Here is a 24,448-nt window from a genome sequence, read left to right on the forward strand (position 1 = left end):
ATTCTAATTTGGTTCGTAGGTAAATTTAAAGGGTGATTTAAGGAGCAATTTAAATCTGCAAGGTGCTGCATAAGGCAATTCAGCCTTCACTGCTTCACTGCTTTATTACTTTATATTACTTTGTTGATATTATTTTACTTTGCTTTATTTTACTTCGATTTTATTTTTATTTATTTTATTTTAATTTATTTTACTTTGCTTATATTACTTTACTGCTTGACTGTTTGATTGCTTTCCTGCTATAGATTGCCGGGTGACAATCTATAGTATATAAGTGAAGGTCTTGGGATAGCTCACGCATTCCCTATTTCCCTCTCCTCTCTGGTATTGCAATTACAGTTTCAATAAAAGTTCTATAAAAGTATAATCAAGTGAAAGGTTCTAATTGAAGTTAATTGACTAATCAAAATAATCAAATAGGTAAATAAATAACTTAAATAAACAATTAATAGATCAAAATTTTGTTGCAGAGTTAATTAACTAATCAAATATGCAAATAAGTAAATAAATAAATAAATATTTACATAGATCAAATTTCGTTGCAGAGGATTCATTAAATCTAAAGCCAGCTTGAGTTCATACCAGTGCAGACAACACTGAACTACTGTTAAATTGCTAATTGCTAGACACAGCTGGCAGGGTTGGCAATTTTGGTTTGCATTAAGACTTACCAGTGCAGACAATACTGAGCTACGCTACTGTTGCCTGCCGCTCTCAAATATAAACCAATCTACGTGCCACTGTTTGGTTTAAGCTAGGGTATCGATAGCAGTTATGTCGGCTCAAGGTAACCAGAAAAATGCTGTTGTATCCGGGGGGGGGGGGCAAGGGAACCAGGAGGAGTCCCAGCCATTTATAATACCAAGTAACCCGCAGGCGTTGGCGCAGTTTTTCACAGCTTTTCGGGAATTTTACAAGCAAAGCAGGTCTACAGGCCAAGTGACACCCACAACAGGGGCAGCAGCATCAATGATGGTTAACACTATATCGGGGGAGTCTCCCGCCGAGGCACGTCGACTAGGAGCTCCCCTGGGTCACCGCTCGGGGGCGTGCCTTTGGCCCACACCTCCATAGGCTTCGGACAGGGCCACGCGCCCCGGAGTCCTTTAACGGACCACCCTTCGCTCACTGGGGGGAGGTGATGGCGTTCCTCCACACACACACACACATCCTCTTAACCCCTTCTTACCAATGCCTACCGCCAATGCCGAAGAGTTGTGACGAGTTGCTACGAGGTAGGCAAAAAACCACATGGCTGTAAATTGCCAATTGGGAAAAATTCCTACCATGCCCCATGCGGCAACAGACCGAAGTCCATAGCAAAGTCAGAGACCTACCTAGAGCCTACCTAAAGGAATGGAGTGCAAAGGGGGGAAACCCCCAGAAGGAAAAAAAAAAGGCCCAAATTGGTTTCAGCTCTAAAACTAGAGATAACAACTCCTGAACATCAAGCAGTTTAGAAATCAAGCAACACCAGCAGCGAATGCTGGAAATTCTCTGTAAAAGGAACTTGCTTGGACAATTCAACAACGGAATCCTCCAATAGATTTTAACCTTTGCTGGATCCAGAACCACAGGGATTAGAAGGGACTCAGGCATTATGCAGACTAAACCCCACAAACTGACGACAGTTAGTCTATGTGCATATAAGTCTCAGATGAATTTCCTGTTTGTCAAAACACGAACTTATCCAGACATGTAAGCCTACTCAGACCTGTAAAAGCTGACATGAGTTTTTACTTCTTTTTAACTCAATGTTGAAGAGGCAACAACAAAGCCGCTGGGCTGCCCTTGAGTTCCTGGAGCAAATGAAGCAGAGTCGAGAGGATCCCAATCTAGGGTGAGGTTTGTCTCAGAAGCGGTGTTGGGAAAGCCCCAAACTGTGGTGGTGAGGAGTTCCTGGAATGGGAGGTGCTGTGGAACTATTGTGTATGGGGTGGGACAGGGAGATATTCCAGACAGGGGAGCCTTGATGCCAGTGCACTGGTTCTCTCCATGTCTGAGTGCAAATGAGGGTGTCATTGCTACAAGAAGGCACTGGCAGCGTTGGTATGGAAGCTGCTCCCCCCTCCTTGTAGTTCTGGGCGGGGTAAGGGTAGGGCATTGGCTTGGCATATTTATGCCTGCTGGGTAACTGGTGTGCAGGATTACTTTGACCAAACAGGCTTTTCAACTACTGTATTGGTTAAAATGTTATCAGGCTTAACTATCTTGATAGCAAACTATCACTAATTGAAGATGCTGCAATGAAATCTTGTCACTTGCATCTTTGGCTGGGGAGTATATAACATGCTGTTGATGGAGAAACAGCCGCATTTGGCAGCCGTCTCAAAAAGAAGCAACAAACCACAGGAGAAATCACAGTTAACTGACAGCTGTACAAGGAGGATACAAAGACAGAAAGAAGAAGCAAAGAAATGGCAGGGATCTGGGAACTTTTTATTGTCCTGTCCGTGAGTCTTCTGATTCTGCACTTCCTGAAACAGGTCTGGTCACGAAGACACTACCCTCCTGGTCCTCTTTCACTTCCTATCATTGGTGGTCTCTGGCGGATCGGGATCATAGCTACTCAAGAAACGCTCATTCAGGTACCTTTTCCTAATAATTAATCAGCCGGGTAAGAAGCTTAGCAAGAAGAACTGCAAATTATTTTCTTCCTCAGGTAACTGGGGATAAAAGTGTTTTGTTGGAAAAACCTTGTGTCTACATTAATCAGTCCAGGGATTTTGGCTTGCTAACGATTCTACCCAATATTCTCTCCTTCTTGTTGACTTCTCCACCAAAAGTAATTTCAAAACCAAATCCTTTGAGGGGTGGTTGAAAGAATTGGGAAAGTTTAGCCTGGAGAAGAGAAGATTAAGGGTGTGACATGACAAAAGTCTTCAAATAACTGAATGGCTATTATCCAGAAGATGGAGCAGACTTGTTCTCTGTTGCTCAAGAGGGAAGGACTAGAACGGATGAATAGAAATGGCAAGAAAGTAGATTGTGACAAAAGGCTTAAGAGAAACTTCAGAATTGTAAGAGCTGTTGAGTAACAGAACTGACTTCCTTAGGAGGTAGCGAGCTTTATGGTCTTATGCTAGGGATACTGTAGTAGTCAGTACTATTTTTCTAGAAAAAGAGGAGAACTCCATGAGCTTCTCCTGTGTTCTTTTAGAATGGCAAAGGTGCCCACCTTAGAGGTGTCAGAGCTCAGCTGCTGTGAACTGGTGTGTGGGAAGCCCTGGTAGTAGTTGTAGCCTGCATTGCAGATCCTGTGCTGAGCAAATGTTAGAGCAGATCAGACACATAAAACCGGTCGACAGCAATTAATAGGCAGATCGTCGGGTAGTTCCTTATCAATCACGGTCGATCTGCATCCCCCGCCCCTGTCAGTATTTTCCTCCGCCTCTGGCTGAAATCCCAAGGAATGCCTCCTGTCTTAGTGTTTCATTATGCATCATGATGTAGCCCCCTAAAAAAAGCAACTCTTGCAACTCCCCCTAAAAAAATCTCAACAACTCTGGCAACTCTCCCCTAAAAGAAAGTTCATCAGCTTTTGGCAATTCTCCCTAAAAATAGTTCAACGACTTTGGGCAATTCTACCCCCAGCCCACCCCCTGCTTCCAGTTAGCCACCACCTTCCACCCACCCACCCCATACATGCTCCTCCTCCCTCCAATAACAATGGGTAGATCACTGCCAGTTTTTTTTTATACTGGGAGTAGTCTCTTGGGAGTTGGACATGCCTGGAGTAGATTACCTTCAAGGCTCTCGCATGCCCTTCTGGCTTGCACTCTTTATAAATACTTGAGGAATGAGATTATCACCCCTCTTTTATTGTCCATTCCGGGTCACCCAACCACTGCCACAGTGTCCTTTCTTTTGGCAGATCAAGATGAGCAGGTGACAGCAAAGGTTGCAAGGTTTTTAGCTGGGGCAATCAGAATAAGATCCACTATTTGATTATTGATTCAAAACCCTAAAATGTATTTTATATCAGTGTTTCCCAACCAGTGTTCCGCGGCACACTAGTGTGCCGCGAGATGTTGCCTGGTGTGCCGCGAGATGTTGCCTGGAGGGAGGCGGGCGAGTCGGGCGGCGAGAGGCGGGGCGGCGGCGGCGAGGAGAGGCCGCCCAGCGCGGGGCTCTCACCGTCTGCCTGCCTGGCTGCCTGCGAGCTCGGCAGGCAGCACCTCCGTCCGCAGCGCCCGCCTCGCGGCTCTCATTCCCTGCCCCTGCCAAAGCTCACCCAGCCAAGCCGCGCTCTCCTTCCTGCCTCGCTTTGCTGCCTCCCCACCCCCACCCCCAAAGCTTGGAGGTTCCCCGGCAAGGGGGAGGGGAAAAATTGAAACTTACACTTTCGTGCGTCCCTCCCGGCGTGACGCTGCGCGCTGACGTCACGGGGCTGTAATGGTGGTGTGCCTCGAGATTTTTTTCATCAAACAAGTGTGCCTTTGCCCAAAAAAGGTTGGGAAACACTGTTTTATATAATTACTTTTTATTTCTATCTGTCGGATGCTGTGTGGTGGTTGCTCATGAGTAACCAGGCAGGACTCCGACCTGTCTTTTGCAGGTTTTACCGTGCAAACTATTTACAGTACAGATACACAAAGTTCATGTCCGTCTTAGTCACTTGCAGAATCCGGGAGAGGCCCCTTCCGGCTTCTCCCCCAACATAAGAACTTCGGCACCCCAAGCCTCCACCTCCCCTCCTTGCGTTTCACCCCTCTGCACAAGGTGGGCAATGGAAGTGGCATGCGTCCCTCCTGGCCAGCCTGCCTAGGTGAGGTGCTGGGGTTCTCAGCAGCATCCTCAAGCCATTCCCTCGCTTGGCTGGCCCCTTCCCTCTCTTCTCCACTGGAGGTGTGGCTTTTCCCACCGCTGGAAGAGGAACTGCTCCTCAGGATTTTCGGGGGCTCCCTGTATCCCAACGGCCCCCCTGCCTCCCTCCCCTGTTCCGATGGCAGTCCCCTGACACTATCCTTTCCATATTGTATTGTTGTTTTATTGCTATGGCCGATGGCTCACAAAAATAAATATTCATTCATTCATTCAAGGCTCTTTGCAATTCCATCACATGGTGTCTCCTATTGTCTCCTATTGTACTAATGTCCCACTTGTAATTTAATTTGGCACCTTCTAGCAAGCATCCTGCTTCTTGGGGAAAATCTCAAGCAATATGTGTCACATTGATGGAACAGGTTCTTCTGCATATGGTTACTTTTTGCCAACTGCTTTGAGGGTTTTTGACGATCAAGCTGTGTATACATTTTATGAAACTAAATGACTGTAAGAAAAAAAACCTCAAAGCAGTTTACAAAAATATAAAACAGAAAAATGAAGAATCATTCACAACCCTGCTTTAAAACATACAAAAATTAAAAGATAAAAAAAAATTAAAATCTTTGAGTTGGGGCATTGTTTAGCTGGTTTTGGTTTTGCTGGTATGGCTCCAATTGTCTAAAATGATTTAACTGTATTTAACTGTTCTTAACTTATATGTTTTTTAATTTGGTGGTTTTGTGGGATGTGCCTGGGAAGAGAGGGTTGTCCCAGCATGTTACCAGCCCAACACACGTGGCAGGTTATACTCTGGACCTTGTTTTCTCAACTGGGCAGGAAGGGGGTGATCTGAAAGTGGGAAATATTGAAATCAGCCCCTTGTCATAGTCAGATCACCTCCTGCTGAGATTTAGGCTTTCAGCACCTTTTCCATTGTGTGAAGGCAGGGGGCTGATGCATCCAATGGGTTTCTAGACAGCTTTGGGGGAATTTCTGTCTTGTTTGACTGGCGCTCCTGACAAAGCCCTGGTCAGCCTCTGGAACATCCAAGTGGCTCAGGCCATTGACACAATCGCTCCCTCTGAAGGAACAGGCTTAGGGCTACTTCTGGGTCCTTTGCTGTCACTTGAGGCTCAGGTGGCCTCAGTGGCACAGAGTGCCTTTCATCAACTTTGACTGGCAGCCCAGCTGCACCCCTATCTGGAACAAAGTTATAAATGCAAACCAAAAAAGCAGTTGGTCCCTGGCGGGTTCCCCAGCCAGTTTAGCCCTCTGAGGCTCAGGGCAAATATACCCAGCTGCCTCCCTTCCTCTGCATGGGTCTGGACTGAAGTGGACAGTTTTCTGAAGTGCCAAACCAGGATCCGAACAGTTTTGTGGTCAGTGCACACCTCTACTAGTACACACACACACACACAAGGGTTTCAACTGCAAAATGATGTTGAAAACGAAATATCCAATGGAGATCTAACTTGCAATATTCCCAATTAATGAACAGTTAATGACCTGTCCCCCATAACGTCTGGTAGTGCTGATTTGGCATTTGGTTGCTGATTTGGCATTTCCCATGTAATCTAACAGATTACTCAAAAAGTTGTCTCAGAGGACCTTCTCAGTAGTGGCACCCACCCTGTGGAACACCTTCCTGTCAGATGTCAGACAAATAAACAACTATTTGACTTTTAGAAGACATCTGAAGGCAGCTCTGTTCAGTGAAGTTTTTAATGGCTGATGTTTTGTTATATTTTTAATACAGTGGTGCCTCGCAAGACGAAATTAATTCGTTCCGCAAGTTTTTTCTTCTTGCGAGTTTTTCGTCTTGCGAAGCACGGTTTCCCATAGGAATGCATTGAAAATCAATTAATGCGTTCCTATGGAAACCGCTTGCCAGGCTGGCAGTGCGGAAAGAGTTTTCTCCCCACCGCAAGCCTTCAGGACAGGTACGGGAACAGAGGGGAAGGGGCGCAGCGCTTCTCCTCTGTTCCCGGGGCTTGCGGTGGGAGGAGGGTTTTTCCTCCCCACCGCCAACATTCAGAACAGCATTCTGAATGTTGGCGGTGGGAAGGAAAACCCTCCTCCCACCGCAAGTCTTCAGGACAGCCATCCGAAGGCTGGCTTTCCGCCCCACCGCCTGTCAGCATCGCCCTAGAGCCAGTGCACCAACTGGACTCTTGCACCTCAACCCCGACTGGGCTAGGCGAGCTGGGTAGCACCGCCAGAGACCTCCTTTCTCACAGGAACAGGTCACAGTGCTGTGGACTCACTATCTCAATAATACAGTCGTTGTGCAGCAGTGTTTTGCAGAGTCTTGCAGAGTATAAACCACTCGGAGAGCAGCTCTGTAGAATATCTTCCTTTTATTCTGTAACTACAACTATGATACAAAACTATATACAGAGCTGAATATTCTAAGCATAAATCAATGCTACACTGAGAGTCTGCAGCTGCTCTTAGCAGCAATCTTATCTCTAGGATCTCCAACACTCTCACTCTCTCCGATACACTGACTGACTGACTCTCTCTCACACACACAGATATGTTGCTGGGCAGAATAAGTATATAGGCAGGACATGCCTCCTACTCTCTGTGGAGAGTCAGCAGAGACCATCAGGAGATGGTCAGGAGATTCTTGGGTATGGGTGGGGTGAAATCTCCTCCCCGCCAGCCTTCGGAGCAGCCTTCCGAAGGCTGGCGCGGGGAGAAGGGCTTTCCGCCCCACCGCCAGCCTTCGGAGGAGCCTTCCGAAGGCTGGCGCGGGGAGAAGGGCTTTTCTCCCCACCGCCAGCCTTCGGAGGAGCCTTCCGAAGGCTGGCGCGGGGAGAAGGGCTTTCCGCCCCACCGCCAGCCTTCGGAGGAGGTCCGAGGACAGTGGGGAAGAAGCGCTGCGCTTCCCCGCTGTCCCGGAGATTTCCCTATGGGCTTTCGTCTTGCGAAGGAAGCCCATAGGGAAATTCGTTTTGCGAAGCGCCTCCAAAACGGAAAACCCTTTCGTCTAGCGGGTTTTCCGTCTTGCGAGGCGTTCGTCTTGCGGGGCACCACTGTACTTTGTTGGGAGCCGCCTAGAGTGGCTGTAGTGACTCAGTCAGATAGGTGGCATATGAATAATACACTGTTGTTGTTGTTGTTGTTGTTGCTGCTGCTGCTGCTGCTGCTGCTGCTGCTGCTGCTGCTACTGTAAACCTGGATTCTCATTAAGGAAGAAACTATATTGAAAACAATACGGCTTACCAAATGTTGTGGCCATTTACTTATGAAACACAATTCCATGCACAACTGCATTCTAATTGTAAGATGGAGATGTTGAAAGCAAAAGATCCATTTCACAATCCACAAGATGGCTAAACATGCCCAAGGAAACATGTCTGGGGCTGTGTTATGCCAGAGGCAGAGCTAGCTGCTCTGGGACCCGGAGTGCTCACGGAGGCGGGGCTAGCTGCCCACAGGGGTGCACCGATGCCGGCGTGCATCCCAGGGGGTTGCACCGGTGGCGGGAGTGTCCCGGGTGGTGCCGCCCGTGGCGATGTCACCCCCCTAGGACGGCACCGCCCCCACCTTTCTCTGCTACTGTGTTATGCTCACTCCACTTCTCCCAACAATGAGGATTCCCAGGGATATACTGCTTATCAGGATCCAGTTTCTTTACGTCAGAGACTTATGTCATTTTGTAATATATAGGTGAAAATAGTCAAATCCACTGATCCCATGCCAGATTTCCATCTAAATGTTGTTAGCTTACAGAGTGCAATGTCTGCTCTCTTCCTTTGCCTTTAGTCACATCTACACTAAATAATCCTTCCTCCCAAAGAATCCTGGGAACTTTTGAGGGTGCTGGAAATTATCATCATCAATCTTTATTATGGTCCAGAGACCAAACAAATCATTACAAAGCAATACACAATTCATACAGCCTACCTCCAGGTTAAACAAGCATTTTGTTCAGAATATAGGGATCATTTGTTTTTGCAACCACTGATAAAAACTTTGCCACTGCTAATGTTCTAGCATTTGTCCAGTCTTCCAAAAGGAACCTGACATAGTGAGCCTCTGATTTTCCCGGAAAAGGTACCAGCAAGGGTAGTATCAGTTCAACCCTGGCTTGCTCATATTTTGCACAATGCAACAAAATATGTTATATGGAATCGATGTATTGACCACATGAGCAAAGTTTGTCCTGGTAGGGAACTCCTCTCAACCTGCCATCCAACACTGCAGAAGGAAAGACGTTTAGTCTGGCTTTGGTGAAAAGCCTTCAATAGTTTGGTACTGTCAGGTTTTTAATGTAAGATGTTAACTTAAAGACATACCCATATTGTACTCCTACTGCCAGCGGACTAGAGACTGCGTGTGATCGAGATCGCAAGTCACTGTGTGCATTATCCCATAATCTTTGCTTTAACATCTTTTGGGCGCCTTCATAACCCAGGTAATACAGTTGGGGGGGGTGACAGACCAATAGAGGTGGCTTTTTTAGACATGGTTTTCTGCCATTTGCTGACAAATTCCTCATTGGTCAAGTGTTGGTACAAACCCTTCCCTAGATCAAACACTGAAATCCTGAGCCAATGTTTTAGGGCAACCCACCACACTTTAGTTGAAATTGGGCACTCGCCAGCTTCTAACAGAAGTATGGAGTTGGGGACACAGTTGGGTACCTGCACCAGAGATTGTAGAAATTTTGCCTGAAAGCCATCTAGCTTTGGCAGGTCCCCATTATGCCAGACATTTGCAGTGTACAGGAGTTGGGAAATGGGTTTTGCGTTGAAAACCCTTAAGGCTGCTGGAACATATTTGCCGCCCTTTGTGAAAAAGAATCTGAGTATGGCTAGCTTTGTGATCTCCGCCTTTTGAAGGGAGGTTTGCCAGTGGTGCTTCCAAGATCCTGTATGATGGAATGTGAGCCCTAGATAACTGAAGTATTTGATCTGTTCAAGGTTATAGCCACCCAGCACCCATTTAGACCGGGAGAAGCTTCTTTCAAAAACTAAAATTTTAGATTTGTCATAATTAATGGATAAACCATTTCCAGAACAGTAATCAGAAAATTTCCTCAGCAAATAATTCAAACCTGGTCTGGAACGTGAGATGATGGCCGCGTCATCAGCATATAACAACAAGGGGGTCCTTCTCATTCCTGTTTTTGGAAGGTGTCTATCTGGGTCCATTAAGTTCTCTTCTAGGTCATTTAAGAATAGACAAAACAATGTGGGGTCCAGAATGCATCCCTGTCTCATCCCCCAAGTCATCTCGATGCTGTTCGATAACTGTCCCTGCTGGAAATTATAGCTGTGGTTGACACCCGCAGGAAGAAGACAGGTGTTAGCTTTGGGCATTGACTCTACACTAGCATGTTAACGTTTGTATGAATGGGATTGCAGGATCATGAATGAACCATTGTGGAATAATTTTTGTGTTTTGTGTGATTTTGTGAACAGTTTCCATAGCATAGTAGACCCAGTAAGTGATAATGTGGTGGTGTTTTAGCACAGACCAACCGATACAGTTGCACTTACACTGACAGTAGCAGGAACATTTTCATAACCTTAACAATACGTAACACTACATTTATACAGAAAGATACGCTTATAGAAGAAACATATACTTATAGGCTGAAACAAAACATACTTATAGGAGAAACTTATATATTGAAACAACAATACATTTGATACATTTTCAAAGAAGATTACATAGAATCAGTATTGAGAAGTAGTATTGATATGTGTTTTTCTGAAATATCACAATGGTGTGCAGCTTTATTAATACAATAAATCATTTCTCATAACAAGAGCTATGTGGAGAGTTCCTGGGATTCTTTGGAGGAACTCATGTGCTTTAAATGTAGGGGATGGGGGTGACCTAGAAAATGCAGTCTACTATTCTACACTCCCAATATCTTACCCCTTTTCCACAGGCTAGTGGATGGTAATCAGGACAGGACATTTTCCCCAATAATCTCATAGCTTTCTTAAACTGTTAACTTACTGTATTTACTCAAGCCTAATGCACCATCGAATCTAAGGTGCACCTTATTTTTTGCAGTGGTAATTTGACCAAAAAGGGTGAGCATTAGATTCGAGTAAATACGGTAGTTTCCCAAACAAAGGGTGTGTGGGGCAGCTCTGTCTATCAAGGAACATTTGCGATCATTCTGGTCCCATTAACCATCTCCTAGCTAAACTCCCAATTTCACTAATGGACTGTTTGTCACTTAATGCATTGTTTTTCTGGTTGTGAAGAACCTTGTCAGTATCCCCACGCCTGTACTGTTCTAATTCTATGCAAGAGCAAGGCAGTCAGGGACAGGAAGGGGGTGTTTGCTTCAAATGGGTGTTTGGAAGATGGAATGACCCAGAAGAACGAAGGGAAGGTGATAAGGCAAGCAATAGGAATCTGACAGGAAGAGAAAACTAGAGGAAAGCTGCACACAGCCAGAAGCTGGAGCGGTGAGGAAGGCTGTAGTCAATGCATTAACTTGAATTGATCTGCTTGGTTTGAATGCGATATTTCTCTTTTGATCCAAATGGCAGATAGCAAAGCAATATGGAAATGTGTACTGTATATGGGGAGCATATGTACCAGCAGTAGTACTATCTGGATACCAAACAGTGAAAGAAGGCCTTACAAACCATTTTGATGACCTGTGCGACCGACCAGTAACCCCATTCCTGAAAACTGCACTTAAAAAGAAGGGTAAGTTTTTGTACCACATTTGTCAGCAATGTCTTTAGGCACTGAGATTACCACATCATCCTTAGTTTATATAGTCTGTTACATAAAAGCCAGAAGTCTACAAAAGTTATGCAAATGTGGAAGACATAGATTATCAGGAGGTGCTCAAAGAGGAAGTTTTGCTTGCTTGGAAGGATGAAGTGACTGATAAGGAGCAGAGTAATTGAATGTACACGAATCTGGGGGGAAATCTAAAAGAATCCAGAGTAGGTGGTTGTAAGGAGGATAAACGAAGGTAGTGTGGGACTTGTAACTTAAGTTATCCTTTGGGAAATGCCTATGGAACACTGAGTTCTTGAACCTGGCAAGCCCTGCAGCAAAATCTGCATACATCCTGAACAGTGTTGATCTGCCTGTTGGCCAACTTGGCAAGCCATCAAAGAAAACTGATGACGTTTGGGCCAAGTTGCCCCAAAATGTCAGCCAAAAGGTGCAGCTAGGAGTCTTGAGCTGAGTGACATCCATGTGCGCCTAAAACATGTGGCTCCTGGTACTTTTGGATAGAATCTATGGATGATAGCTCAAGTCCAGCTTGAAAACATGTTGATGGAGAAACACCTGTTGCCTTCAGTGGCCATGACATGGGCTGCTAATTTAGAACAGAGGCACAAGATGTGCACAGGTCATCCCACTGAGGGCTCTCTCTCTCTCTCTCTCTCTCTCTCTCTCTGGAACATATAAGGTTGTAGTCAATATTAGGCATACTCAGAGCAGACCCACTGAAATAAATGGGTGTGATGAACTTGGGTCTATTAATTTTAATGGGTCTGCTCTGAGAAACTGGATACAGCCAGTGTTTTTTTCCCCCTAGAAAATTGCCAAGGTTCCAGGTTCGATCCTGCATGGGACAGCTGCATATTCCTGCATTGCAAGGGGTTGGGCTAGACGATCCTCAGGATCCCTTCCAACTCTACAACTCTATGATTCTGTGATGTCCATGAACAAGTGAAGGCAGTGGCCCAAGCAAACTGGAGTTAGTAGGCCCAGGGTCTTGGATGGCAGGCCAAGAGAACCAAGGTGCAGATGCAGGGGCATGTTAATAATAATAATAATAATAATAATAATAATAATAATTCTACCCCGCCCATCTGGGCGGCTTCCAGCAAAAGATTAAAAATAGATTAATACATAAAATACATGTAGACTATACAAATTGCTTCAGAGAAGCCTTTAAGCAACTGGTAGAGCTTTCTTGTCAAGATGGGTTCCCCACCCACTGAGTGCTGCATCTGGACAGCTGTAAGGCTGCACCTCAGCAGTAATAATAATAATAATAATAATAATAATAATAATAATAATAATAATGCATTTATTATTAATACCCCGGGCATCTTGTTGCAGTCCCAGCCCACATAAAGCATGTTTAGTTGCTGGCCTCACCTTAGTGTTGCTGGACCTGTCCCCAATGAGCGTACATCAGGGGTAGGTCAGATGTCAATTACATATGTAGCAGTCCTTGTCCGTACAAACAGGAGGCTCAGAGTTCTGCTCTGCCCTGTCAGTGAGCAGCCCTCCAGTTCCTGCTAGGCAGGGGTTAGGGGGACATGAGAGAGCAATGCCAGATAAAACACTTCTTTGTAACACTGTAAGTAATATTTTCTCATTGATTCTTGATTGTCTTAGGCATGGTATTTTCAAATGGTCACATCTGGAAGCAGCACAGACGTTTCGGTGTGATTACTATGCGGAAGCTGGGGCTGGGGAAGAAAGGTATGGAGCACCAAATAGAAGAGGAGGCCACTGAGCTTGTGAAGATCTTTGCGCAGGCAAAGGGTATGTGATGCTGGATAATGACACTGGATGATGGTGATGGATTTTGTAAGAATCAAGCTTGATACCAAGCTCTGCATGTTTATGAATGTTTGCAAGGTGATCAGCAATATTTAGCAGTGCAGAATTTTTTTGCAGCAGACAAAAAATAGTAAACCAAATGACAAAATTTTCAAACATCCATTAATTCTACAACTCAGCTCGTCAGCTCTGAATTGTTTTATTGAAGTGCTAATTAACATTAACATTCAGTGGAATTCAGTGGAACATTCAGTGGAATTATTGGGGGGTTGGTAGCTTCCCTTTTTCTTTCAGTAGCTGCTATCAGCTGGAAGGGAGAGAACAATAGATGGGAAGTTGAGGTGATGTTTCTAGGAGGAAAACTTAAGTCTAAGCAGAACTGGTGTGTGCTATCACTAGTGGGGAGGGGAACAAAATGTGGGAGAATCAGCTGAAGAAGGTTAAAGGGAAGGAGGAAACTGAGCAGCTACAGTGGTGCCTCGCAGGACGAAAAGAATCCGTTCTGTGATTCTCTTCGTCTAGCGGTTTTTTCGTCGAAGCAAGCCCATTGACGGATTAGCGGATTAGCGCTATTAGCGCTATTAGCGGCTTTTAGCGGCTTATCTGCTGATCGGATCAGCTGATAAGCGGCTTAGTGGCTTAGGAAAAGGGGGGAAGGGGGAAAAACCAGCAGGAACTCGCAAGACATTGTCGTCTTGCGAAGCAAGCCCATAGGAAATTCGTTTTGCGAAGCACCTCCAAAACGGAAAACTCTTTCATCTAGCGAGTTTTCCGTCTTGCGAGGCATTTGTCTTGCGGGGCACCACTGTACTATTAAGCTCCAGGTATGGTGGTGAGAAAGGGCTTTCAAAGACTCAGCAACAACCACCTCCAAGTCTTGCCAGCAGAGTCCCATGCACATTTACTCAAAAGTAAGTTCAATTAACCTTATTTCCAGATAAATTTGCACAGTATTGCACCCCAAGCACATTTTGGATAAGAGGCTAGCTGTTTCTTTGCAAAAATATATATATATTTCCAAAATGCAAGAGCAAGCTGAGTTAATTAGCATTTTACAAGCTTCATACAAAATGAGTTCATGCAAGGGCATTTCAAGAAAAAGAAAACGTGTGAATTAATGCAAGCCTCATCAATATCTGTAAATAACTTCATTTTCAGGACAGCCACTTGATCCATCACTGCCCATCACAAATGCAGTTTCCAATTTAATATGTGTTTTGGCTTTTGGGTACCGATTTTCCCTCGAAGATGAAAAGTTCCAAAAAATGATGGAAGGTGTTGATTTTTGCTTAAAACATGGAGGTTCCATAATTCATTGTGTGAGTATATTTTTTTTTCCCCTGATGGGTGTCAGAGAGGCCTTCACCACCATAAGTATTCACAGAACTATTCTGGTACTACTCTTAGAGTAGTATGTCATGAAGGTATTCAAAGCAGACTTGCTAAGCACTGGACTAATAACCTCAACTCACACACTAGAAAAACACGCTTAAATAAGGATAGTAGTGAATATTAAGGGAGGTAGAAGTTAGCAGGTGCAGAAGCCTACTAAATAAGATTAACCTATTGATATGTTTGCCTTGGACTTCATCAGATTTTGGAATGTGGCCCTAGGTAGGCAGGAAAAAAATTTCCCCAGCCCATTTTAGAGAGTTTGGCTTAGGACAATGGGTTGTTTTAATCTGTGCTCACTATCACACAAGTGTACCTACTTCTCAGGGTTGTTTTGAAAATAAAGTGGGCGAGGGAGATATATCACACTGAACCGCTTGGAGAAAATGTGAGATTAAAATGTATTGCTAGACCAAATCATGAGAGTGACAGGTTTTGTTTTCTTCTTCCCTGCAGATGTATGAACTCTTCCCATGGTTGATGAAACATCTCCCAGGACCTCACAATAAGGCATTTTCTTCCATAGAGCTAGTACATTCATTTGCAAAGGAAGAGGTAGAAAGGCATAGAAAGCAGCAAAAGGATGAGCCTCAGGATTTCATTGATTTCTATCTACTTCAAATTGAGAAAGTAAGTATCCAATAATAGCTCAAGACACTTTAGTGCATGAAACGAAGCAAACTCGGTTGGATTTAGCAGAAGTCCAACACCTGGAACCATCTTGCTGCACCATTTAGACACACATTCCTGGTCTCATCTATGAATTCTGAAGGCAGAATCAGAATTCAAAATGACCTTAACAGATTGAAAAACTAGGCCCAAATTAACAAAATGAATTTGAATAGGGACAAATGTAAGGTTCTGTGTGCTATGTGATCATGATTATGAAGCCCAGCTCCCATACTTCTGAGGATTAGTGGCTATTCCACACATGATTCTGTCCTACAACAATGGAAAAAGATATGTTACATGCCACCACAATCTCCACAGCAGTGCGAGAGTCCAGGGGTCTGGGACTTTACCCAGGGTCTGTGTATCCTTTGAAAATGTGGCACAGTAGAAACGGTGGTATCTTTATGATATATGGTTTACACATATATACAGCCTGAGAATGCCTTGGAGAGGTTCAGAGCATTCACACCCTAAGAAGGCCTTGCTTCTCCCATAAATACAGTTCTGGATTCAAACAGAAATCAAAGATGCTCCAAAACATCACTCTGGCCCCCCTCTATAGCTTGCTGACTACCCTCCCTCACATATCAGGCAAACTGCCGTCCTAAGATTTTCCTCCCTCACATATCAGGCAAACTGCCGTCCTAAAAACTACCAGAAGCCTTTTGTCTTACTAACTAAAACCAGGGCCTAGGGATGGGCTTTACCCATTTGAATTTCTGGCAGTGATTCTCCTAATGATCTCTCTACTTTTTCTTCAGTTCACAACTTAGTCTTTACCAGGCTTTGTTCCCCTAATGACCCACTGTCACAAGGCAGGAGTTCAATGCATAGCACAGTTTAACCCCCAAATTGTGATTAATTCTAACTTTTATTGGACCCAGGAATTTAGGATGTCTCGCACCCCACAAACTCATATCAGATCTATCTATCTATCTATCTATCTATCTATCTATCATCTATCTATCTATCATTTATATGCTGCCATGTAACATTATGTTCTTGGGGAAGAACTTAAAAGCAAGTCCTATCAAAATGAAAGATCCCCCCCATCCCCACCCTTCACCCCATCACCTCTCATGCTGTGGGTGCTTCCCCAATCAGTTTGATTCCATTTTGGGGGTAGGAGAAAACTGGTTGATGAATGGTTTTCGGACAACTGAGCTGCAGAGCTATTCAGAAGTGTAGGAAGTCCCAGATCTGCTTTGAGAAACATTGTTAGTGGGGTGATTTGATTTGGAAACTTTTCCCAGATCACCCCAGTTCACCTTGTAATTCTGTGTTTTCTTTTTATTACCTCTTATGGTACATGTCTTCAGAAGAAAAGATCATTTCTTGTACCCTTTACACTGTAATGCTGTTTTAGATTACTACTCCAATCCATGACTCTGTACAGATATCTCCCAGTACACTCATCTGCAAAACATATTATTAGGTGTTGCAAGGTCAGATAGATTTTGTGTGGCCTGTAAATAATTCCAACATTTCACTTTTTCCATTATCGTCAATAGAGCAAGGATGACCCCAACTCTACCTTTGATGAAGACAACCTGGCACAGTGTGTTCTTGACCTCTTTATCGCAGGGACAGAGACGACTGCTGCTACTCTGCAATGGGCACTGCTCCTCATGGTGTCTTATCCAGATGTTCAAGGTGAGGGAGAACTTTGCAATGGAACCAAGCACCTCCCTGGATCCCTGTAGGGAAGAGCTTAGATTTATCTGCTTTTTTAGTAGTAGGTTGTGATTCTTCCAAGGTTTCATAATGGGTGGATGACAAATATTCATTCATATCTGACAATCAACTAAAATGTATATATATATGTATTTTTAAACCCACACAAAACACTTCAGGCCCAACTGTGATTGGGCTCATCCCTGAAAGGGAGGGTGAAACGGATTATAGAGATGAGGTGGAGCGGCTGACAAGAGTGGTGCAGAGCTAACAATTTGCTCATAAATACAAGGAAGACAAAAGAGCTTGTGGTGGACTTCAGGAGACAGAAGAGCAACGTCCAGCCACTTTTGATTGATGGGGTCTGTGTGGAGAAGGTAACAACGTTCAGATTTTTGGGCATTGAATTACAAGAGGATCTGTCCTGGAGTGTCAACACAAGGGGGCTTGTGAAGAAGGCGCAGCAGAGACTGTATTTTTTAAGAATACTAAGGAAAAACCATCTCCCGCAGAAACTGCTGCTTGCCTTCTATCACTGTGCCATTGAGAGCGTGCTCACTTGTGACTTATGTGTGTGGTACGGAAGCTGTACTACCCAGGACAGGATGGGGTTGTGCAGGGTTGTTAAGGCAGCAGAGAGCATTGTTGGCTGCCCACTCTCCACCTTAGAGCAGATTTATGCCACAAGGTGCCATAGGAAGGCACTGGACATAGTAAAAGATCCATCGCATCCTGGTCACTGTCTCTTCGAGCTCTTGCCGTCGGGACGGAGATACAGGACGATGAAGACAAGAACGAGCCGTCTTAAGAACAGCTTCTTCTCCAGAGCGATCTCGGCCCTGAATGGGAAGCCCGGACTTTGAAAGTCATCTAATCTCCCTTGCTGTAGTATACTGTATTGTTTAATTAGTGTTTTTATGGAGCAGTCAAGTAATTTCGTTGTCCCCGAAGGGGGCAATGACAATAAAGATATTATTATTATTATTATTATTATTATTATTATTATTATTATTATTATTATTATTTTATTACCTATCTTTGAAGTTTAATTGAATAGGTGGGACATGTTCCAAGGAAAGGTTTTATGGCTGTTTTGGAAAGACTCAGTGAACTGAACTGAAAATATTTGATCTATATCTGATATGCAAATGTAGTTTCTCCTACACTTGGCCGTACATTAGAAGCGATCATCAAAGGCATTCTCAACCGCAACAGCTTGGTACATTAAAATCAAATAGATAGAAGTTCAGTCTCCCCCTGGGCATCTAGCACTTTGGCGGTATTTCTGTCTACTATTTATTTATTTATTTATTTATGTATGTATTTATTTATTTATTTATTTATTTATTTTATAACCCATCACTGACTGAACCAGTCCATACTTCACCTGTCATACCAATTTCCACTGAATGAATCAATTTGGGAAGCCTGAGTGGGAAAAGGTGAGCCAGATGGATTTGGCAAAAATGTTGCTTGTTGTGTGTCAAGTAAGCTATGTGGGTGTATAATATGTATATTTAGCTGTCTGCAGATTAATACTACCTATTAGAATATATGGGAACAGAGATTCTGTGCTGACTTGTCAACTGTACTAGATTAGTCTGCTGGGATAATGTTATTGCTTCTATGCAGAATGCTCAAAAAGGTGCTAAAATGCGTCACCACTTGGATAATGAACATCTCTCAGAGGAAATACACAGAGAAGGGCTTCAGGTGGCAAACTTAGAGCATGAGTAGGTTTTATGGAGAAAGGCAGCCCCCAATGTGCTGGGGTCCTGAGCCAAAGAAGTCTTGGTCTGTGTTCTAATGTAAGCTACTGTCATCAACAACGTAATTTTGTCAGTATCCCCCCCCCCCCCGCTTCATTGGAGGCTCACAGCTGCCACTCTGCGCTTTTTACATTCTTGAGCCTCATAAGGGAAAAGGAGGGGAGTTCTATGATCAGGATGGGGAAAGCACAGAGCTCTCACCACTGCCATTTTACCTTTTTACATGGAAAAAGGAGGGATAGCTGATAAGGATAGGCCTCAGTCCTGCTGTTAGCCATCCTTTTCCCCTTTCCTGCCCTGTCTCTCTGAGGCACTGAGAGGAAAAGGCAGGCCAGAGTGACCAGGCTGCTGCTGGTTACATTCCTGAGGTAAAAAAAGTGAGGAGAGGCCCCAGAGGACTCTGTGGGGCTCTAGTTGTGGCCAAATGCCATTTTGCTGCTGCTGTTGCAAGCTGCTTCACCCCTGCTGCTTCTGCCACCTCCTTGGTGTTCTTTACATGGCGTCCCAAGATGGCAGCTGCAGGAGGGTTGGTTGGCCCTCAATCCGACTCAGGAGCATCATCGCCAGCTCTCCTCCTCTGCAATGCATTTGTGCTTGCTTTGCAGATTTCACCACAGAAGCATTCGCTGCAGCAGAAGGCCTTGGGGCATGGCTGAGCAGGGCACGGTGTTGGTCGCCACAGTGGCCAAGCAACCACTTTGCCCTACTCCTGGCCAGGAAGAAGACAGGGGGGAATGGGCAGCCATATAATTGTGCCAACTAGCCCCTTTTGTTTCCGTGCCCTGGCTGCAATCCTGACTGACAGCAGCTCTCCAGGGTTTCAGAGAAGGAACACTCCCAGCCATTGACGTAGCCAGGATTTTTGTTAGTGGGGGCAGGCCTTTTGTTAGGAGGGGGCAGAACCTCAATTAGCTATTTATTTATTTTTATTGCTATAGGGGGACATCTGCCCCTACCTGGCCCCCCTCCCTGGCCCCCCTTGGCTATGCCCATGCTCCCATCCCTGACTGGAGATACTGGGAATTGAAGCTGGCACCTTCTGCATTCAAAGCAGATGTTCTACCACAGAGCAATAGACCTTTTCCACATGCAACTGCATTTACTTAATTGTTAACTTCTTATTTTCAGGATGCTGCCAGCATATATCAATGAGCTTCACTTAATATATCAGGGTCTTTTCATCCCACCCTACACAGCTTGATTGTCAGAAGTTTCTCACATTTAAACCAGGGTATTTTAAAATAAAGCTTCATTTCCCACTTTTTCCTGCAGATAAAGTCTACAAGGAGATGGAAGATGTTTTTGGTTCCTCCCTTCCCATATGTTATGAAGATCGAAAGAAACTGCCTTACACCAATGCGGTGATGCATGAAATTTTGCGTGCAAAATATCCCTTATTAGTTGGGATTCCCAGACGAAGTGCAAAGGATATGAAGATGCGTGGTTTTCACATTCCAAAGGTAGGAAACATCTGTATATTTTGAGAGAAAAGAGCATCTGATGGTGACACTTTGAATTAAGCATCCACATGTGTAATGCAGAGTCTGAGAAACTAGGGGGGGGGGGAACCCTGAAGGTTAATAAACTGTTACGATATTTATAAGCCAGAGACTGATTGTGTAAGCAATGTGGGATGAAGCCCAGATGCTTAAGACATAACAAACTTTATCAAGATTAATAACTTCCCTTCACTATATGATGACTTTAGAATCCAGTTTAATTATCTTTTTCAACTGAGTCCTGGTTAATATCACTGTGTTGCCTGGGGACAATGATGATACAGTCTTCCCATAAATCTACTGCGTGTGCCAGCCTGCCAGCTCCTAGTTTTTCAAAGCCATTCTGAAGTGTGCTGGTCCGGATGCATTCTGAGCCAACTGTTTCTTCTTTTCAGGGGACATTTGTTGTTCCAGATCTGAATTCTGTTCTTGTTGATCCCACACGATGGGAAACACCTGAAGAGTTCAACCCACACCACTTTTTGGACAAGGATGGAAATTTCAGGTCTAGAGAAGAATATCTCCCATTTGGAGCAGGTATGCACAGAAATAATTTACAGTTATATTTAGTAGCTTGCTTCAAAGAAACTGATGGTCAAATGTGTGTGAACAAATAAAAATGTGCAGGCACCATTCTAACTAGTTGCTTTGTGGGTAATGAATCTGCTCCCACTTTTCACTGTTTTTAGCTAAAGACTACTAGAGGGCCAGTGTACCTGCAGGAGCATCTCCACCCCTATCATTTAGCCCAGACACTGAGATCCAGTGCCAAGGGCCTTCTGGCGGTTCCCTCACTGTGAGAAGTGAGGTTATAGGGAACCAGGCAGAGGGCCTTCTCGGTAGTGGCGCCCGCCCTGTGGAACGCCCTCCCATCGGATGTCAATGAAAAAAACCACTATCTGACTTAGCAGACATCTGAAGGCAGCTATGTATTGGGAAGTTTTTAATGTTTTATGTTTTATTTTGTTTTTAGTGTTCTGTTGAGAGCTGCCCAGAGTGGCTGGGGAAACCCAGCCAGATGTGCAGTGTATAAATATTATTATTATTAATAAAAATAATTAAATTTAGACAAACACACACAGAGTGGGATAGGCACCAGACAAAAACATTCCTCTTTACCCAGGCCTTTGGCTGCTATAATGTATGGCCTGTTAAATGTGGATGAGGGGAACTGATGTTATGATTATTTTATCATTTTGCTGTATATTATTTTGTTGTGTGTTGCGGTTTTTATTATGCTGCATAAATTATGTTCTTAATGTTATACACCAGTTTGGGATCTTAGGATAAAAGGTGGTATATAAATTGAATCTTGTTGTTGTTGTTGTTTGATTAAACAGTGAGAGGGCCATGGAAGGATCACATGTGGTTTAAAAATCAGGCTGGGGTCACAGTGCTGAGAGTGTGGGGATTTAACACTTTTCTTCCATGTCACTTTTCCAATGTGAATTCTCCTTCAAAACACTTTTTATGCCTTAGAGCAGGGATAGCCCTCCGGATGTTGGACTACAGTGCCCATCATCCATGACTCTTGGCTATGCTGCCTAGAGCTCGATAGTTCAAGAACCAGACGGAACCACATTGACTATCCCTCCCATGGAGCAACTGTCATCTCTTGAAGAGAAATTCAGTTTGGGGAAATGGTTTAGAAGTAAAGGGGTTAAATCCTCAGCTCCACCAGCCACACAGCTGCAGTAAGAATTGGGGCATTTGGTTCCTGTGCTTGTTTTTTTTGTGGGTTTTTTTATTTATTGGCAAAACAATATAGAAAAAAGAATGGATCAGTTAGAAACCGTAGCTCTGCTGTAAATTGCATGCACTTCCATGTACAGAATATTTTTCTCTGCATGGCTACTGCAGGAGCTGAGCCCAGAACAAACAGCTGCTCCAGCCTCTTTCTCTCTTTCCATCTCTTCATTTCTTCTTTTTGTTGTAGCTTCTGTTACCTCCATCACGGTTGGACTTGGTAGCTGCCACTATTGGCCACCAGGTGTCAGCTCTGAGATCACACACAGGCAATGTGTGATGGAATGCACTTTGATTTATTCCTTCTCTTATGTCCTTCAGGCAGTAGTTAGACCTGCTTTCCCAAAGTACTACATATAGTGATACAACCATGACCAAATGCTCACACTGCTTTCAAGCATAGTCTTCCTTTGGGAACTGCAGCCACTCAAGGTCAGCTTCCAGTATCTCCTGGAGCAAAGCCAGGACCCTCAGGATGTCAGCCCAGAGGATGAAAGGGAGATACTTTGGGAGTAGCTGTTTTCCAGCTTTTTGTTGCTGTTGTTCTGGCTAAAACTACTGGCTGAGCAAACCAGATGAACTGGAGAATAGATGGAGTTGGTTATGTCTCACTTACTGCTTCCCCCTTCTTTCCTCTGCAGGGGCTCGAGCCTGTGTGGGAGAGCAGATGGCCAAGATGGAGATATTCCTCTTCCTAACCACCCTGTTGAGGGCATTCCGCTTCCAGCTGCCAGAAGGAGTGAAAGAACTCAATAAAAAGCCTGTTTTGGGGCTGACATTGCATCCCCACCCTCACAAACTCTGTGCTATTCCCCGCTGCAGTGCATCAGGAAGCATATAAAAATAATTACCGTGGTTTATTTATTTATTGCCATAAATTTCTCCATTATTATTATTTTTCACTTTGACTGACATTCAGTCCTTGGCTTTCTCAGTTCTACTATCATTGGACCAATTAAAATAACCCTCATTTGTTGCAGGGGCAGAGTTGGTAATCTTTGATAATATGGCACTCTGAGCTAGGCCAAAATTTGGCACCCCCAAACAGATATTCTCAATGATGTGTCTTCTCAATTTTGTGCCCCCTCGGCTCAGTGCCCTGTGGAAGGGAACCTCCCGCATTATTTTTATTTAAAATAATAAACCCCAATAACCCCCCAAACTCATTTAAAGGGTCATAGAATGTTTAATCAGCCAAAGGCCTGATTATAGAGAATTTTTTTTCACCTGGTGCCTAAAGGTGTATAATTAATGTGCCAGCCAAAACTTCCTGGGGAAAATATTCCACAAACAGGGAGCCACTGCAGAAAAGGCCTGTTCTCATGCTGCTGCACACTGGACTTGTATTGATTTGTATTTGAATTGGTATTGCTATTTGGTATTGGCAGTCACGAAATTAAAAGACGCCTGCTTCTTGGGAGAAAAGCGATAATAAACCTAGACAGCATCTTAAAAAGCAGAGACATCACCTTGCTGACAAAGGTCCATATAGTTAAAGCTATGGTTTTCCCAGTAGTGATGTATGGAAGTGAGAGCTGGACCGTAAAGAAGGCTGATTGTCGAAGAATTGATGCTTTTGAATTATGGTGCTGGAGGAGACTCTTGAGAGTCCCATGGACTGCAAGAAGATCAGACCGATCCATTCTGAAGGAAATCAGCCCTGAGTGCTCACTGGAAGGACAGATCCTGAAGCTGAGGCTCCAAGACTTTGGCCACCTCATGAGAAGAGAAGACTCCTTGGAAAAGACCCTGATGTTGGGAAAGATGGAGGGCACAAGGAGAAGGGGACGACAGAGGACAAGATGGTGGGACAGTGTTCTCGAAGAGACAAACATGAGTTTGACCAAACTGCAGGAGGCAGTGGGTGACAGGAGTGCCAGGCGTCCATGGGGTCACGAAGAGTCGGACACGACTAAAAGACTAAACATGGTGTATATTGGACTTTTGTAATTGAAAATTAATTAAAAAATTATTTAACAATTATCTCAGGGTCTGGGTCAGTTCATATGGAGAGAGACAGTCCTTCATGTATTGCTGTCCTGAGCCAATAATAGGTATAGCCAACATTTTGAATTGGGCCCAGAAACTAATCTGCAACCAGTACAGTTGGGCCAGGATTAGCATTACAGTGGTACCTTTGGATACAAACGGGATTCATTCCGGAGCCCTGTTCGCATCCTGAAGTAAACGCAACCCGCGTCTGCGCGTATGGCGATTCACCACTTCCGCACATACGTGTGACGTCAATTTGACCGTCTGCACATGCCTGAGCAGCAAAACCTGGAAGAAATGTGTTTCGCTACTTCCAGGTCGCCACGGAGCGCAACCCGAAAGTGCTCAACCTGAAGCAACTTCAATTTAAGGTATGACTGTATATGCTTGAACCGTCTTGCAACCTGGCTGCTGAATTCT

At 44.3% G+C, this 24,448-nt stretch overlaps 1 protein-coding gene across 1 annotated transcript; it reads left to right on the forward strand.

Moving 5' to 3' along the window:
• The first annotated feature begins 1,944 nt into the window (after positions 1-1,944).
• On the forward strand, positions 1,945-23,015 carry LOC308584970 (cytochrome P450 2J6-like). The gene is made up of 9 exons (XM_081190381.1): positions 1,945-2,588; positions 11,292-11,454; positions 13,117-13,266; positions 14,443-14,603; positions 15,133-15,306; positions 16,860-17,001; positions 20,064-20,251; positions 20,686-20,827; positions 22,678-23,015. Exons 1-9 carry the CDS (start codon positions 2,418-2,420, stop codon positions 22,875-22,877), a joined length of 1,491 nt encoding a protein of 496 aa, XP_081046507.1. The 5' UTR covers positions 1,945-2,417; the 3' UTR covers positions 22,878-23,015.
• Positions 23,016-24,448: the final 1,433 nt, after the last annotated feature.

Source organism: Podarcis bocagei, assembly GCF_964188305.1.
Source record: "Podarcis bocagei genome assembly, chromosome: 4".
Classification (NCBI taxonomy): Eukaryota; Metazoa; Chordata; class Lepidosauria; order Squamata; family Lacertidae; genus Podarcis; species Podarcis bocagei.

Excerpts from the sequence above, each read along its gene's own strand:
- LOC308584970 (XM_081190381.1), top strand. The coding sequence starts at position 2,418 with ATGGCAGGGATCTGGGAACTTTTTATTGTCCTGTCCGTGAGTCTTCTG. Across the intron at positions 11,455-13,116 it reads AACTGCACTTAAAAAGAAGG|GCATGGTATTTTCAAATGGT; the intron begins GTAAGTTTTTGT and ends TGATTGTCTTAG. Across the intron at positions 17,002-20,063 it reads GTCTTATCCAGATGTTCAAG|ATAAAGTCTACAAGGAGATG; the intron begins GTGAGGGAGAAC and ends TTTTTCCTGCAG.